Genomic DNA, 17,409 nt, shown 5'->3' with positions numbered 1-17,409 from the left:
GACCGGAGCTGCTGCGTGGGAGCACCCGCTCCAGGGCCAGAAACTAACGGCTTTGGCCCCCCCAGTGTGTCTGCCCTGAGCTCTGCCCAGCTGAGACCCACCAGCACCGCAGGAGCCCCATGGGCTGGGGTCCCTGAGCCCCCCACGCTCCTCCTCCCTCCTCCTCTTTAAGGCATCGCACAGATCAAACACGCTCGACGCAAACACATGAAATAACAGGGAAAATTAAACACGGTAACGACCTTTTTTTTTTCTTTTTGAAGATACAAAGGTTCAAGTTTACTGTCAAAGGGTCGGTGCTACACGGGAGTCCGACGGGACGGGCTTGGCCCAGGAGGAACTGACAGAACCCGCAGCGGTGCGGAACGACGTCAGGCTGGGGAGCATCGGGTGTAAATACAGCCCTAAACTACAGGGGAGACGATACAAAACGCTGGAGCCCTCCGTGCGTCCCCGGCACCCCAAAACCAGGCTCCGTTGGATCTGCCGGCGCTGCGGGGAGAGCCCGGGCAGCTGCGTCCTGCCCCGGTGCTGCCCACAGTGACCAGCCACGGTCCCCAGCGGCACCTCCCGCGCCCCGGGAAGCCCAACCTGGTGGCACCGGGGGCTCCGGCACAGGCAGGGACCCCCATCCTCGCCGAGGACCGTCCTGGCAAATTGGCTTGGTTCAAAAGCCGTGAGCAGCCTCGTGCAAGCAGGGCCACGGGCGGGCACCGGGGCGGGTACAGGACGTGGCAGGGCCCGGGGGCGGGCAGGGGGTCCGCAGGGTGGGCCGGGGGCTTCGGCAGGAGCCTGGCGAGGCCCCGCGCAGGGATGCAGCCAGCGGCTTGGCAGCTCGGGGAGACCCTGGTTCGCGGCGGGGCCGGGGCGCAGCCCCACGGGACACCGGTGGAAGGTGCTGGGGCTGCGCTGGGACACACACACGGGGACACAGGACGTGACACGGGGACCCCGTCACCCAGAGGAGAAGCCAGGCGAAGCCGTGCCGATGAGCTGCAATGCCGAGCCCGGTGCCAGCCCCTTCCCAGCTCGCTCTGTCCTCGCCAGCCAGCCCTGGCCAGTGGGACGGTGGCACTTGCCAATCCCCATCCCCACCCATGCCCCTGCTGAGACCTCCAGGGACATCTCTGCTGGTGCTGTGCTGGGGAGCTGCCATGCTGTGCCCTGCTGTGCCGTGCCGTGCCGTGCCAGGGAGCTGCTGGGGTCTGGGGGGGCAGGAGGGTGTTTCACTAAAACTGAAACATTTCTTTCCCATCGGGGGCCTTGGCACCCACACGGCAAACCCAACCCTCCCGCTGCGGCCGTGGAGCTGGGGGTGGGTCGGGGGGGGATTGGCAAAATCCCCGCTGTCTTTGGCACGCTTGCCAGGGCAGCCAGCACGGTCATTTCTCACCTCAAAGACATTTAGGTGACAAATTTCCAGCCCAGCTGGCTCCCACCGAAGAGCTTCAGAGAAAAAGAAGAGAAAAATGGCTACAAAACCAGGGACAATTTCTGAGCGAGAACTTTGCGCTGGCGAAATCCGCAGATCCCGTCACCGAGACGTTCCCAGGCCGTGGGGCAGGCGGTTCCCGGGCTATAGGGCAGGCAGTTCCAGGGCCGTGGGGCTGCAGCAGGGAGGGGGAAGGTCTCCTATTGCTCCGTGGGGCTGCGGTGCCCATCGCACGCACACGCTTTGGGCAAGATGGTGCCAGGGAAGGCCCCGGGCAGGCGGTGGCGGGGGGTCTCTCTGGGCCCCCCAGGTGGCACAGGCTCCCCTGGTCCCTGCCCGAGCAGCCCCCGCTGCGGGGGGGCAGGACGAGGCACTTCTGCTGCCGCACGCCGAGGTCTGGCGTGGCCGGCAAGGCACTGCGGGCAGGGTGCCACCACGGCACCTCACGGGGCCCGGCGCGGATGGGGCTGCCTGCGGGGCCACTGCAGCCACCAGGGTCCGGGTCCCTCAGCCACGCCGCAGCACGGAGGGTCTGGGGAGAAAGCCGGGGGCACCACGGGGCAGGTGGGAGCAGCACCAAGGGGCGGCAGCGGCACGTCCTGGGTGCCCTTCACCCGCTCCCCCGGGCAGCCTGAGACCAGCCCCGGGGCAGCGTCTGTCCATGCGAGTGTCCGTGCGGGATGGAGGTGCCGCCGGTGCACCCCGGGGACCCCGCGGCAGAGGCGGCTCGTGGTCGTGGCGCAGGTCACAGAGCCGTGCCCCGTGCCATGGGCAGCCCGCGGTGCAGAGCACGGCGGCAATCCAGGGCGCGTGCCAGGGTCCCCCGGCACCGGGAGCTGCTTGGCAGTCGTGTCCCCTCTCCTACGCAGCCCCGGCAGGTCTCTGGGCCGCAGCACGGCGCGGGGCCGCCGCCGTCACGCTCACATGCTGTCCGCCAGCTGGTGACAGTCCAGGTCCCCCTTCAGCTCCAGGAAGCCCGGCAGCTTCACCCCCGTCTTGCGGTCCACGCACCAGCACTTGCCCCGCTGCCCGTCCAGCGCCGGGTGACACTGAGGGGACGGGGGTGGTGAGGGGCGCCCAGCCTGGCCCCCATGGCCCCGTTCCCGTGGGCTGCCTGGCCGGGGCAACCGGCAGCTCTCACAGGGGCTTTGCCACCCCCGTCCCCCCTGGGACCCCACAACACCCGCAGGGTGATCCCCACCGAAGCCAGGAGCCGCGGGTGGGCTCTGCCGTGCCCTGGCACTGGCCCGTCTGCCCGTGTCCCCCTCCCAGCCTCACACCTGCTCCCCCAGCCCCCGGCGAGGGCCCGTCCTACCTGCTTGGGGTGGAAGTTGCCGTTGCGGTCGCAGTTGGGGATGGGGATGACGTACAGGTCCTCGTGCGTGCGGGTCTGCGAGGCGGCCAGCCGCTCCAGCGCCCGGTGCAGCTCGCTCTGGCACGAGCCCTGTGCCTGCGGGGAGGATGGGGGTGCTCAGCCAGCAGCGGGGCTGGCGATGCCCCCGCCCCAGCACCCTGGGACCCTCAACCTGGGGCACCCCGCAGCCATCCTGCCCTCCCCAGCCAGCGCCGCCCCGGTGCCGCCCGCCGCGGTGCCGCGGGGCTCACTATGGGCCGCGTCTCCTCGCGGGGGTACGGGCTCCCGCTGCTGCGCATCTTGTTGCCGTTGTTGACCCGCTTCGCCTGCTGCTTCTGCAGGCACTTGCGGTCGTGGATGCTGCAGGGGCTGAAGCTGTTGTTGGGGTGCTCGATCTCCTCCTTCTCTGCAGGGACATGGAGCGCAGGGGGCTCAGCGCCGCGGGGCCGCCCGGGGGATGGCGATGCCCCTGCGGTGCCCTGGCCCCCGCAGAGCAACTCGCACCTCCCAGGGCACAACGGGCAGCACCGGACCCCACGCCGCCCTCCCCGGTCCCCACAGGCGTCACCCCCAGCCCCGCGTCCCCTCCTGCCCTCGCCGGCTCCTGCACCGCGCTGGGCTGAGCTCTCCCTGCGGCGCCGGGAAAGGCCCCTGGGAGGTTTTATGGCCCACGAGCACGATTCACAGGCTCAGCGCCACGTGTCTGTTATTGTAGGGTGGCAAACACGCTGCGAGAGCGCCGGGCAGCCGCTCGGGGAAGCCACGCGGTGCGAAGGTCTGGCTGGGCCACGTGCCAGCCACGTGCCACCAGGTGCTGGGCGCTCGCCCGCGGCACCCAACCCACCAAGCTGGAAGGTGACCCTGGGACACGCAGCCAGGGAGCCCCAGCAAGACCCCGGTGCCCCAAAAAGCTGCTTCTGAGGAGCTACTGCGAGAACAGGGGCACCGGGGCTGCACCGGGGTGGTGCTGAGCCCCGCCAGGCCCAGGGCGGCACCGGGCGCCGCGGCTGGGAGCGGAGCCACGCTCTGCCGCGGGGCACAGCCCCCGCGAAGACATGAAAGAAGGAATTCCTGGAACAGGAAAGTTAATCTCCCGTGGGGCCGGTCCCGAAAGGCGGCGCTTGGCATCCTCGCCTGCGCCCGGCGCGCGGCCAAACTGCGATCCCAGATGTTGGCAGCTGGAGGGAGCGTCATGAGACCCGAGCGCTCGGCGTGACTTTATTTTGTACAAAGCTGCTGGTCGCTCGGGTTGGGGCCCGTTAACGCTCTGCGGAGGGGTGGGCGCGCGGGGAGCCGGGGTCCTGCCTGCGCTCAGAGCCGCATCGGGTACAGCCCGAGCAGCATTTGCCTCCCAGCCCGCCCGGGCTGCGAGAGGGCTCCCGGGGCTCCCTGCCCGAGGTCACCCTGGCACTGGGCTTGTACTGGCCAATACTGCAGCCAGCAACAGGCAAAGCCTTTCCCAGCCAGGGGTGGAAGCCCCCCGGGGCTCACAGCACCGGGGACGGAGGCTGCTGGGGTGATGCCCAGCACCGGCCCGGCCGCGGGCAGGCAGCGGGGTGGGAGCTGCAGCCCCCTGCCCACCACGTCCCCGCGGGGTCCCGGCCCCGGTCGCCCATGGGCACCTCACGCCGCGGCTCCCCTGCACCGAAAGGTCCCTGGCCTGGCTCCTGGCGGCCGGTTAAAGTTCACAGCGAAGCCCCGATCAAACCCTTCTCCTTCGTCCCTGTTATTTGCTTTTTGTTTAATCTGTCCGTTTTTTCCAGGAAATGGCTCATGCCCTTGAAATTTGAAACACAAACCCAAAGCCTCCGGGACCCCGCGCAGAGCGATGCCAGCGCTGGTGCGCGCCAGCCCCAGCGGCACCAACCACGGGGCCGTGGTGCAACGCGGGCGGGGGGCTCGGGGGGCTCGGGGGGCTCGGGCAGCGTGCTCCTTCCCTCCCCGGCCTCCCCACTGCACCTCCCCGGGGAGCCGCGCCAGGCAGAGCCGGGCGGGGGGTCTGGCACTGCGGGGTCCTGGCGCTCCCAGGCACCGCGGAGGCACAGGGGAAGGCACCGGCCGCTGCCCGCTCTGCCCGGGGAACCCCTCACCCAGCCCCGGCACCGACAAACACCCCTCGTCCCCCCGCCCGCCGCCTTCGGAGCGTCAAATCTCTCGGCTTAAATAAAACCAGATGCCAACAACGTTTTCATAAGGTCACATGAAACGTGGGTGCCTGCGGGCAGCACCGCGGCTCCCGCCCGGCACCCGGCGCTGGGGACAGAGCTCCAGGTCCCCCCACCTCGCACGCCAGCCCCGGGGGTCCCACCCCACAGCCCCTGGGGTGACATCCCCACCCGCCCAGCGATGTGCGGAGCTCGAGGCACCCCTTGGGACGCGCCACCTGGGCGCCAGGCTGGCAGCGCCGGTGCTGCAGGTGCCCCCGCGCCGTCCCGCACCTCTGCCCCGGTCCCGCTCCGCCTGGCAGCCTTGGGCACGCAGGGCAGCCCGTGCCCCGGCCCCCACCGCCCCGGGGAGGGCAGGCGGGGGGCAGGGGGGTGCTCGCTTGGCCGAGGGCAGGGGGAAGCCCCTCTGCTCGGTTTGGGATGGAAGCGGGTGCCAAGGGGATGGGGACGGGCACTGCCCTCGCGGACCAGCCGCCCCGGCCCGGCAGGAGGGGGATTTCTGCCCGGCCTCTGCTCGGCCCACAGACAGGACACACAAACGAGTCATTCAGCGACGCCTTCAATTAACGGGGAGCTGCAAATGAGGTTGGTCACATGCCCCACTTGTGATTCACCGAGGCGAGCCCCTCCGGGAGCAGCCAAGGGCTCCGGCTCCACCGCGCGGCTCCCACGGGAGGAGAGCGACGCCCCGGGACCCTGTGAGTGTCCGTGGGTGAGGGACAAGTGTCAGGGGCCCCTCCAGAGGGGACACATCCACGTGTCTGTGGCCAACACGCCACATGAGCCGTGGCGAGTCCCAGCACCCCCCGCTTCCCCGTGCGGCACCCCCCGGTGTCACCCGCCGGGGGTCCGGGCAGGGCCGTGGCGCAGCGAAGTCTGTGCCGAGCGCGGGGGGTGGCTGGGGTGCACCGGGCACCTACTGCCCCTCGGCCGGGGACGCTGGCTGGGAAGCCTGGCCCGTCCCCATCCTGCGGGGACACTCTGCTGAGCCCCACCGTGCTCAAACGTGGCCAAGCACATCTGAGGCTCCCGGCTCAGCACCCGACGTGAGCCCGACGGAGGACAGGGCAGGATGCAGGAGGGGTGTGAGGGATGCAGATGATTCCCTGTAGGGACCAGAGCCTCGCCGGGAGCCCAGAGAAACCTGAGCACAGGCAAAGGCCAGATCCCCTCCCAGGGGACAGCTGCGACAGGGCAACAGCCTTGCCTGGCCCCCTGCCCGGGCGGAAAGGGGCAGCGATGGATGCCCACGGGGTGGGCACTGCCAGGGGCTGAACCCAGCCTGTCCCCGCTGCCCGGCCGCTGTCCAGCCAGGGCTCGGCCACCGCCATCCCTCCCGGTCACTGCCCACGGGAAGGGAACAGGATCCGTCCCAGCAGCCACACAGGACACACGCAGCTCCCACGGGGTGAGCTTCGCCCAGACATGATTATTTAACCAGCATTAAATCATGAGTGCTGGGGAAAACGTCCTCACCTCTGCCCGGCTGCCACACACGGGTTCGGCCATCGCCTCCCCCAGGCACCCGCAGCCCCAGGAGGGCAGAGGCCGTCCCGGGCAGGGCAGCCAGAGCCTCCCTGCGACCGAAAAGCCACGATGGGAACCTCCCGGGACCGGCCCCATCGCAGGGCTCCCGGCCAGAGCAGCAGGATGCTTGGGGAGCCAGCCCGGAACAGGAGGCAGGGACCAGGGTCCTGCACAAGGTCCCCAGACCCGCAGCCACGGGAGAGGGTCTCGGGTCAGGAGAGCGGCCACCCACTCCCTCATTTCCTAGCAAGTCCCATCGCTCCCGGGCGAGCGGAGAGGCTCTTTGCTGGCGCTGAGCAGGGAGCCATCGCCCAGCCCCTCGGAAAGCCCAGCCCCAGCCCAGCCCCCCCCGATCCCAGCCTCTTCCCTGGAATGCGGAGCCCCCCGGGAGCCCCCCGGGCCGAGCCCCCGCACAAAGTGTTCACTGTACGAGCTGCACGTTAACCGTTCCCAGCCTCCGCTCGCCCGGCACCCGCCCGGCTCAGCCCCGGGGGACGTCGGCACAGCTGGGGGGCACCTGCTCTGCACACCCTTGCCCCTAAATAGCCATTTAATCCCCTACCCAGAGGATCCCCTCGGATGCGCCGGCCGTGCCGGGGTGCCCTCGCTGTGCCAGGCAGGGCTGTGCAGAGCGGTGCAGCCCCCAGCCCCACGCGCCTGCTGGCTCTGGGCTGCTGGAGTGGGACAGGGACCCGCGGCTCGGATGTCCCACCCCTTCGGTGTCCTGCCCCCCCTGCGAGGGGGCTCCCCACCGCCCGCTCCCCTGCTCTGCCACCTGCGACGCTGCAGGCAGGCGCGGTGCCCGGCGGGCGAGCCCGGCTCCCACGGCCACCCACCCGTCCCCAGCACGGCCAAAACACCGCGGGAAGGAAGGGAAAAATCTGCGAGTCTGTTTCCTAAAGGCTCTGGGAAAAAAAATGCTGCGTTACACGGGGCACGGCCAAAACCAACAGGCCTTGGCAGCCCGGCGCAGCTGCGGGCCAGGGAGCCCAGACAGCTCCTGCAGGATGTGGGACAGGGACAGACAGGCAGCGCAGGGGGTCTCCACAGCGGACCCCATGCCAAGCGCTCGTGACCAGCGGCTGCCCACGGAGAGGGGCAGCCGGAGGGGCCCGTCCACGAAGCACCCTCCTCTCCACGGGGACACCGGCGGAGCTGCCACGGACCAGCCACGCGAGGAAGGGAGCAGAGCTGGGATCTGGCCCTCGGGGTGGACAGGGACGGACACTGCTCCAGCCCCCTCTGCCCCTCGGGGAGCTCCGGGTGACTCCGCGTGGGAACGCAGGGCCAGGCCAGCTCGTGGACTGTCCCGTGGCAGGATGCTGCTCCCCAGCTCCAGGGGACGTGGTCCCCATCACAGCCCGTGGGATGGGGAAGGGGGAGCGTGGCATCCAGCCCCACTGACGGGCCAGCCCTGGGGCAGGTCTCCACGCTCAGCTCCCGGGAGCGGCTCCGTTCCCACTGTCCAAGCCGTGGTGAGACCTGCGCTGCTCTGGGGCTGAGCTCCCACCTCCGGCTCCGCTCCCGGCCCCCAGACCCTGCCCAAGCACCACGGGGATGGCAGGGGGCCACGATCAACACCTGCGCAAGGGTCCTGGGGCAGAGGAGCATGGGCAGAGCCTGCGGGCAGCAGGTCTCTCCAGCCTGGCCCTGCCCACTGCCTACACCCCCCTGCCCTGCCCGGCCACAGGAAGGACTCAGCTCTTGGCAGAGCCCCGGCGCAGAGACCAGCCTGACCTGCCCGCGGGGGAAGCAGGTGCCCCAAGGCCTCTTTCTTGTTTCCTCCCTGCGGGAAGGGGCAGCGCAAGGGTCACCGTGCACCGGGCGCTTCCCCGGCAGCTGGGACCTGTTCCCAGGGGCCGCGGGTGCCTGCAGGACCCCGGGCTGCCCTGCCATCCAGGGGCACCCTGCAGCCAGGGCACGGTGGGTGATGAGTCCCTGTGAAGTGCCACACACCACGACACGTGGTGGCACTGGCCGTGGCACTGCTGTGCCAGCGGTGGATGGCACACGGCTGTGCCAGCTCGCCCACCCCAGCACTGCTCCCTCCCTGGGACGTGCTCCATGCACACCCGTCCCTGGACCATCCTGCCACGGGGTCCCTGCAGAGCCCCCCTCCCCGCTCCCAGCCCCGCAGCCCCAACTCTTGCCCAGCGAGCAGGCTGGCACGCACGGGGGCTGCTCGGGGGGCACCGCTGGCACCCCGGCACCCACCCCTCGCCCCTCAGGGCCGCCCTTACCTGCGGGCTGGAGGCTCTCCTGGATGGCCTCGACGTCGGCCAGGTCGGTGCAGACGCCCTGGCCGTGCATGAGGGTGTGCAGGGGCCGGGGCACGCCGCGGGGAGGGTAGCACCGCAGCCCGGCCCCGCACCGCGCCGTGTAGACGCCGCAGGCGGTGCCGCGCCCGAGCGCGCAAGTCGCGCAGCACCCGCAGCCCGGCTCCCGCACCAGCTCCGCGCAGCCCTGCGGCGCCTTGCACCGCGCCAGCCGCTCCTCCGAGCACGGCGGGCACTGGATCGCCTCCTCGCCGCCGCCGGGCCCCGCCGCCGCCGCCAGCAGCACCAGCAGCACCGGCACCGGCAGCGGCACCGGCACCGGCACAGCGCGCCCGGCCGCCCCGCGCATGGCGGCTCCGCGCCCGCGCAACGGCCCGCGGCTGGCGGCGCTGGGCGGTGGCGGCGGCTTTATGCGGCCCCTGGCCACACCTCCCGCCGCCGGCACCGGGGCCACCGGCGGGGCCGCCCCCGCCGCCACCGGGAAGCCACCGCGGAGAGTCGCTCCCCGCCGACGGGGGCGGCGGCGGCACCGGGGCGGGCGGCTTCAGCACCGGGGCCACCGGCGGGGCGGCTCCGGTGCCGGGCAGCGCGGACACCCCCGGGCCCGAGCCCCCCCGCAGACCACCCCGCCGCCCCCTCGCAGCCCCGCTGCCCCCCGCAGCCGCCCCGACACCCTGCCCGCCACCTCCCGCCCGGTCCTGAGAGCAACTGGGATGAACTGGAAGGGCTGGGAAGCATACGGGGCTGCATCGCGGGGGCTGTGGGCAGGACCCGCAGCGTGGGGCAGCCGCGGGGGTGGGCTCCGGGCTCCGGGCCCCGGGCGCGGGGGTCTCCGGAGGGACCAAAAGCGCTGCCGGTAAAACAGCATCACGGGCAGCTCAGCACCGGTCGGCCAGGGACATCCCGGGGCGGCCCCGCCGGCTCCCCGCGACCCCGGCCCCGCACCCGGCGGCTCCCCGCACCCCCCGGCCCCGCACCCGCCGGCTCCCCGCGCCCCCCGCCCCGCACGGCCCCGCACGGCCCCGCACGGCCCCGCACGGCCCCGCGGACAGCTGGCAGCTGCCGGCATCTAGTGGCTGTCGAGGAAAGGCGAGCGGCGGGCGGGGAGCCCGAGCGTCCCTCCCCGCGGCTCCGGTCCCCGCAGCGGCCGGGCAGGGGCGGCCGGGCAGCACCGCGGGGACCCGGGAGACGGCAGGGACCTGCCCCTGGGCCCGGGGCTGCGGGTCCCCGAGCATCACCCGGGGGCCTGGGGACCCGCGAGCTGCGCCCAGAGGCATCTGAGCCAGCGCCGGGCATGGGGCAGCCGGGGGGGACCTGCCTGTACATGGCAGGGGGGGTCCTGGGCACAGCTCCGGCACATGCGTGGGGTGCCAGGCGCCCGGGCAGGCCTTGCACAGGCTGTCCCCACACACCCCGCTCGCTGCGGGGACAGCAAGGGGACAGAGAGCCCCTCTCCCTGTCCCGGGGAGACAGGAGAGGCAGGGCCCTGGTGCGAGATGAGAGGAGCAGAGCCAGGCTGTAATGCAGGGCCCGGGCTGAGAACCCCAAACTCATCTCACGGGTGATTACATCTAGTGCTCAAATGGGCATTTTTGAGGCTTAAGTGCCAGCACTGGTGGCACTGGCCACAGGGGCTCCCATGACCGTCTCCTCTCTCCTGTGCAGGTGAGCGGGGCAGCGCCAAGCGTGCGGGCAGGACACAGGCAGGCAGGCAGGGTCCATGTCCCCCACGCTCCCCAGTCCCCCTTCTCCCCCCACAGCTGGTGCAGGGGCCATGCAAGGCATCGGCACCCAGCGCTGCTCCGGACCCCCTGCCCTGCCTGGCACAGCTGTACGGTGGCCGTGACTCAGGGCAGAGGCACCAGCCTTGACACAGTGTCCAAGCAGGGACCAAACCCAAACAGGTGCCCAGCCCCACTCAGGCCGTGGCACCTTATCAGGCCTTGTCAGCGCCAAGTGCCCACTGGGGAGGCTGTTGTGTCTGCGGGCACGGGCAGCATGGTGTGCAGGGGACAGGGATACACTCGCTGCGCAGCACCCAGGGCTGTCCCCCGCTCTGGCCAGGCACAGCTCCTCTGATCCCTGTCCCAGCACCATCCTGCAAGACAGAGAGGGGGCCAGGGCTGGTGCACCCCACAGCCATGCTGCCCCCCACCCCAAGCTCATGGCCCCACAGCCAAGGAGGGTGCCTGGTGCTTGGCACAGCCCAGTTCCCCTGCCTGAGATGGGGCAGCCCGTGCTCCCAGCCCCGGGCTCTGGGGGCTCCCAGCACATCTTTCCCAACCTCGGTGGCTCTTTGGGGTTCCTGAGGCTGTGGGGGGGCTCAGGCTGCTTCCCTGCAACTCCCCCAAGCAGGGGCTGGAGCAACCCCAGCCCTGGGGAGAGGCTGCAGGTCAGCGAGGGCTGCAGACCCCCAGCCAAGGGTGGCCCCGATGGAGCCGGGGCAACGCAGGGCCGTTTGCACCCGCTGTGGGACACACTGGCTGCACACACCGCAGGGCACAGGCATCACACCCGCTGCAGGACCCCGACGCCCTCTCCCTGGTTTTACTCCCCATTTCCAGGCAGCATCTCCTCCCCGGCCCTCCCTTGCCTGGTTCCAGCAGCTCCTCCTGGCCCTGGCTCCCATACCCGCTGTTCCCGGTTGCCCTTCTTGCCCCTGACCAGCCGGGCAGACGGTGACCTGGCTGTGTGGGTGCTCAGCCCCCGCCGGATGCGGCCCGTGGGGCGCGGGTGCCGGGGCGGGCGAGGGGCGTGTCGGGCAGTGCGGGGGCCGCTGTGATAACAGCGGGAGCCGTGCCGGGGCCACGGGAGCAGACAGCGTGGGTGAGTGGCATGAGCCAAGTCCCCCTGTCCTCAGCAGCTCCATCCCAGCGCAGCGGCATGTGGTCCGGCGGCCCCCGGCACCTCCTCGGTGCGCTCTGCATCCTCTCGGTGCTGGCCGGGCGCCTGCCCCCTGCCACGGCCCAGTGGTTTTACCCCCTGGGATCAGAGGACACGACTCCGGACCCAGGCACCAGCCCCACGGCCCCCACCCTGGACAGGGAGGAAGGTAGGCACGGCGGGACGGGCGCACGGCGGGACGGGGGCACCCCCTGCACCCCAGCAAGGAGGGGGCACCTCCAGCGTAAGGCTGGAGGGCGAGGTGTGGGGTGCCAGGGTCTGGGGCTGCTGGTGGCACCGCTGTGGCCGTGGCGAGCACTGGGAGCCAGGAGCGTGGTGCCACCCTGGTCCTTGTCCAGCCCGGCCACCATCGCCCCTTTGCTCCTGCAGACGGAGACGCCGGCAGCATGGAGCCCACACGGAAGGTGCTGCTGAGCAAACCCCCCCTGGCCACGGCCCCCCGACGCCGGGAGCCCCTCGCCAGGGGGGCAGTGAAGGGCCCGGGCCATGCGCCACCGCGCACGCGAGGCCAGGTGCAATGTCCCCCCCTGCTCCCCCAGCCCTCCCGAACCTCCCCAGCTGCTGCCGGGCGCCTTGCCCGTCCTTCCCCTTATCTGTGCCTGCCCGCACGGCCGCACCAGCCCGGGCAGGGCAGCGTGCCCTGCTCTGGCCCCGAGCCCCGGCTCAGCTGCCGCTGCCCCCTCGGAAAGGAGCCGCGGTGGCAGCTCCCGGTGTCCCCCCGCACGGCGCAGCCCCACGGCAGCGCTGGGGCTCGGCCCCGCACTGAGCTCTCCCCGTCCGTCCCAGCAGCACCGGCCCATGGCTGCCCCGCAGATCTTCGAGGGGAGCGCGGAGGAAGAGGAGTTCCTGCAGATCAAGGTGGTGGAGGGGTCCTGGCACGCGGGGGGCTGCAAGGGTCAGCCTGGGACGAGGGATCCTGGGGGACACGGGCTGGCAGGGCAGGACGGGGATGGCGCTGCGGGGGAATGATGCCCGGGGGTCCCACACTCGGGGGGTCTCACATTCGGGGGTCTCACACTCAGCCCCTCCTCTCCTCCGCACAGCCGATGGCGCAGGGGCTGCCCCAGCGGGTGCCCCCAGCCCCGGAGACGGACCCCGCTCTCCAGGTGAGGGGTGGGCGCAGGGCACCCGCGCCGGACCCCGCAGCCGGGGCTCCCGTCCCACCGCTCTCTCCCTCTCCAGGTGCACAACGGCTCCAGCTGCGTCTGCCCCGCGCGCCCCGGCCCTCCCGGCCCCAAGGTGCGGGGTCCTCCCCAGGGAGCGGCGCGGGGGCTTGGGGACCCACGGGAACCTGCTGGGAGAAATCCCGCGGCTCTTTTGGCCCTGCAAAGCCTTCTCTGATCTGGATTTGGACTCTGGCTGCGGGTCTGGGTTGAGGGGCGACTCAGCCATCCCCTGGCAGGGGGGCAGCGGGTCCCCATGGTGGGTGCTGGCAGAGGAAGGTGCCAGGAGCCAGGAGCCAGGCTCTGTGTTTCCCTCACAGGGAGAGAAAGGTGACCGAGGGTCCCCGGGAGAGAGGGGCCAGCCCGGATTCTCTGGGGAGAGAGGAAAGACCGGCAGCCCAGGGCAGCCGGGTCACCAGGGTCCCCGGGGCCCCCCGGGTCCTCCAGGACCCCCGGGACCCCCGGGCCCACCGGGCACCTGGGGAGCCAGGAGCCCACCCATGCCCGCCGCCCTCCCCGAGGGGTCAGAGAACGAGGTGAGCGCCAGGGTGGGGGGCACGGGTGGGCGATGCCCAGGTGGGCGATGCCAGTGCTGGCTGTGGTGTCCATCCCCGGCTGGACTGGCAGGGACTGGGATGTCTGGGGCGCGGGGCAAAGGGAGCGGGCAGGCCAGGGGAGGGGGACCAGGGGAGGGGGACCAGGGGATGGGACGTGGCCATCCACCAACTCTGCTCTCTCCTTCCTCTCCCCCTCCAACCTGACACGCAGCTGGGAGCATCCAGCCCTGTGAGGAACCCGGGACCCCCAGGCCCCCCCGGGCTGCCCGGCCAGCCCGGACCCCCAGGCTACCCTGGCCACAAAGGCCCCCCGGGAGTCCCTGGGCGGGAGGGGCAGCCAGGACCCCCTGGCTCACCGGGGGCTGTGGGACCACCTGGGTTCCCTGGGGCTGAAGGACCTCCAGGGTCTCCAGGCTCGGTTGGGCCAGATGGACCCCCGGGGGCACCAGGGCTCCCGGGCCCACAAGGCCCCCCCGGGGTGCCCGGGCACGAAGGATCCCCCGGCCCCGCAGGACCTCCATCGCTCCCCGGCAAACCAGGGCTCCGCGGGGAGCCAGGATTCCCCGGGATGAAGGTACGGGGGTCCCAGCCCAGCCCCTCCAGGGTGCTGGGGCCAGAGCAGAGGCGGTGGGGTGGGCACGGGGCTCTCCGGCCCCTCACTCTGCCCCGGCGGGGAGCAGCCCCCAGCACCGAGCCCCTCCGAGGGCTCCGGGGCTGCCCCAGCCCTGCCGCTGCGGGGCCCGGGGGGGCACGGGGTGCTGAGCCCCCACTCTCACCACCCCACACGCCGTGTGCCCGCAGGGTGAGAAGGGTGAACACGGAGTGCCGGGCATGCCAGGGAGCCCCGGCCGGACTGGGGAGATGGGCCCCCCGGGCATGCCTGGGCCCATGGGGCCACCGGGGGAATACAGGGTGAGTAGGGGGTCCCGGGGCTGTGGGGGGACGGGGGCAGCCCCCGCGCTCGCCCCGGCACATCCTCTCCTTCCAGTGCGACTCGCGCCACGCTGGGCACCACGGAGCCGCCGGGCCGCCGGGCCCCAAGGTGAGCCGGGGGAGCGGGCACCGTGGGGGGTGGCACGAGGGCACGGGGGTGGCATGGGCCATGGCTGCTCCCCAGTGCCGGTGTCAAGACCAAACAGCTCCACGGCGGGTGTCACCTCATGGAGTGCGGCACCGCGCTGTGCCGGGGGCCGGGAGTGCCGGGGACCCCCGGGGCCAGCGCGCCAACAGGACCCCTCTGCTTTCCTTCCAGGGAGAAAAGGGCGACCCCGGAGAGCGGGTTGGTAGCCACGGGGACCAGTGTGGGGGGAGCTGGCTGAAGGGGTCCTATCCCCACAACCTGAGTGTAACCCCCTGAGCCCCGTGTGCTGCCTCCGCTGCCCCCCCACCCCTCTGTGCCAGGGCAGTGCCAGCCTTCGCCTCGCCGCGGCAGCACTGGCAGAGTCCCCAGATGGGCTGGGGCGCAGCGGGGCAGCGAGTCACACCGTCCCCTGGGGCACATGCAAATGCACATGTGCACACACCCACGCACGCATGGAGCACGCACACGTGTGCACACCCATGCAAGCATGCACACGCATGTGCACAGCCGTGCACACCCCCCCATCCCCACCACCCAGCACAGGCTCTAATCCTGCCTCTCTCTGCGGCTCACCCAGGGGTGCTGCTACAGGGAACACGGGTGCAAACCAGGCCACCTCCCATTCCCCGGCACCGGCAGCCAGCCCGGCTCCTGGGTGCCCATCAGCGGGTACCAAACGGTGAGTCCTCAGAGCTCGTGGGGTCCCATCGTGGTGAGGGGTGCTGGGGGACCCCAGCCTGGCCATGGGGACCCTGCTGCTGGAGCCCGGGCGGCTCCGTGTGCCCCACGCCACGGCTCACCCCCCCGGCAGCTCCACTGGGCTCGTGGTCCTGGCTGGGATGGAGGATGGAGGATGGAGGATGGAGGATGGAGGATGGAGGATGGAGGATGGAGGATGGAGACCAGCCTTCATCTTCCCTCTTTCTCTGCAGGGCAGCAAAGAGGACGCAGAGATTTACGGAGCGATCATCCCCCATGTGAGAGGCACAGCCCATCTGCCCGCGCTGCCCCGGCCCTGGGAGGGATGGGGGACAGCAACGGGGTGTCCTACAGCTGCCCCAAACCAGCCCAGTCCAACCTCTGCGCTGCTCTACCGCAGGGTCTTCGAGGTCCCCCTGGGAACCCCGGCCCCCCCGGGCCCCCCGGGCCCCCTGGAGCACCAGGTCTCCTCTACCTCAACGTAAGGGCTGTGCACACGCCTGTGCCAGAGCACGCACACGCGTGAGCGCGCGCAGCACGGGGGGCTCCCCGCAAACCCCCCGTCTTTGCTTCCAGAGGGTTTACCCCGTCCGTGCCCCGCCGCCCTGCAAGCAGCCGGTAAGGCGCAGCCTCGCTGTCCCCGAGAGGGACCCTGTCCCCTCCCCGTGCACCGGGAAGGGCGTCCCTGTGCCCGGCGGCGGTAACGGGCCCCACGTGCCTTCGCAGGCAGGCGCCGACGCGGGCTGGGCAGCAGGTAAGGGCATTGCTGGGGTGTTTCGGGGGCTCCAGCATCCTTGTGAACACCTTTTAGCGAAGCCTCCCCTCCCTTCCCGGGCACCGGGGCCCTGCCACCCTGCACGGGTCCCCGGCACCGCGGCTGGCTCTCCCACCCGGCTCCCACTGCGTCCCTGTGGGGCCGGCTCCCACGGGAGCACCCAGCCCCTGTGCCGGGGCGCCTGGTGACCCCCCACCCTCTCCAGATGCTGACACCCCTCGGACGGAGCCACCGGACCCCCGTGCTGATCTCCAGGTGCGTCCTGGCTGCGGGCAAGCCCCCCGGGCTGCCCCCCACCGCAGCTGGGCCATGAACCCCTCTGTCCCCCCCCCCCAGCGCCAGCCGTGGGTCTTCAGGTCCAAGGAGCTGATGCTGAGGTCGGGCGGTGCCGTGCCCGAGGGGAGCCTGGTCTACGTGCGGGAGGGGAGCAGCGCCTTCCTCCGGACCCCCACCGGCTGGAGCCGCCTCCTGGTACCTCAGGGTCCCTTGCGGGGAGGGGGGCCAGGCTCCAGCCGTGGCACCAGCACCGGGCTGGATTTGGTGCTGGGGCAGCAGAGCCCGGGGAAGGAGCCAGTTCCCCCTAACCCGTCCTTGTTCTCCTCGCCTTGAGCAGCTGGAGGATTCGGAGTCTCTCTTCGCCGGTGACGACCCCTCCGCCTCCACGCCCCGGTACCAGGTGAGGAAGGGGACAGAGCCCTCCTTTGCCTGCCGGGGGGGACAGGCCCCCGCAGGACTCTCCTCTCCTTTCCATCCAGGAGAAGCGGGTGCAGATGAGAGGTCCCGACACAGAGCTGCCAGCGCTGGCCCCAATGGACTCGCTGGTGAGTGTTGCCCTGAGCCCTGCTGCCGGCTGTGCCAGGAGGGACGTGCCGTGGAGACGGGCTGTCAGCAGGGCAGCGCCAGCCCGGCACACGCAGAGCCTGGGGTTGTGTTGGTCTGGGGAGGGTGCTGCATCCATGGCACAGGGCTGGGTGTCCCTGGGCCCACCTGAGCCGCGTTATTCCAGGTCCAGAAGGAGGAGGGACAAGGGCTGCCCCAGATCCTGCCAACCACCATCGCCCCACGGATCCCATCAGTAAGCAGTGCCCTGCTCCCAGGCTCCGGGGGTGGGAGAAGGGGGAGAGGTGCCCAGGGGACTCCTCCGAGCCCAGCTGGCACCGCCGGAGCCTCGCACCCTCCTGGAAAGCGGGGACACCTCACCACCCCGCTGTGCCCGAGCCTCCCTGCCACCCTGCCTCCCGTCCCCAGCTCCGCCTGGCCGCCCTCAACGTGCCCCTCGCCGGCGACATGAGCGGGGTCCGCGGCGCCGACCTGCAGTGCTACCGGCAGTCCCAGGAGGCTGGGCTCTACGGCACGTTCCGGGCGTTCCTGTCGGCCCCCACCCAGGACCTGGTCTCCATCGTCAAGAGGACGGACAGGACCCTCCCCGTTGTCAACCTGAAGGCAGGTACCCCCGTCCCTGTGGGGGCTGACGGC

General features: G+C 71.5%; 1 protein-coding gene across 1 annotated transcript; it reads right to left on the bottom strand.

Annotated features, from left to right (window-relative positions):
• Positions 1–251: 251 nt before the first annotated feature.
• On the bottom strand, positions 252–9,103 carry IGFBP4 (insulin like growth factor binding protein 4). Its single transcript, XM_068418681.1, has 4 exons — positions 8,719–9,103; positions 3,038–3,192; positions 2,748–2,882; positions 252–2,481 (listed from the first exon to the last, which is right to left on the bottom strand). Exons 1-4 carry the CDS (start codon positions 9,101–9,103, stop codon positions 2,353–2,355), a joined length of 804 nt encoding a protein of 267 aa, XP_068274782.1. The 3' UTR covers positions 252–2,352.
• Positions 9,104–17,409: the final 8,306 nt, after the last annotated feature.

The sequence above is a fragment of the Nyctibius grandis genome, chromosome 26 (genome assembly GCF_013368605.1).
Source record: "Nyctibius grandis isolate bNycGra1 chromosome 26, bNycGra1.pri, whole genome shotgun sequence".
NCBI classification, from domain to species: Eukaryota; Metazoa; Chordata; class Aves; order Nyctibiiformes; family Nyctibiidae; genus Nyctibius; species Nyctibius grandis.
This window is presented reverse-complemented; position numbering and strand designations above follow the sequence as displayed.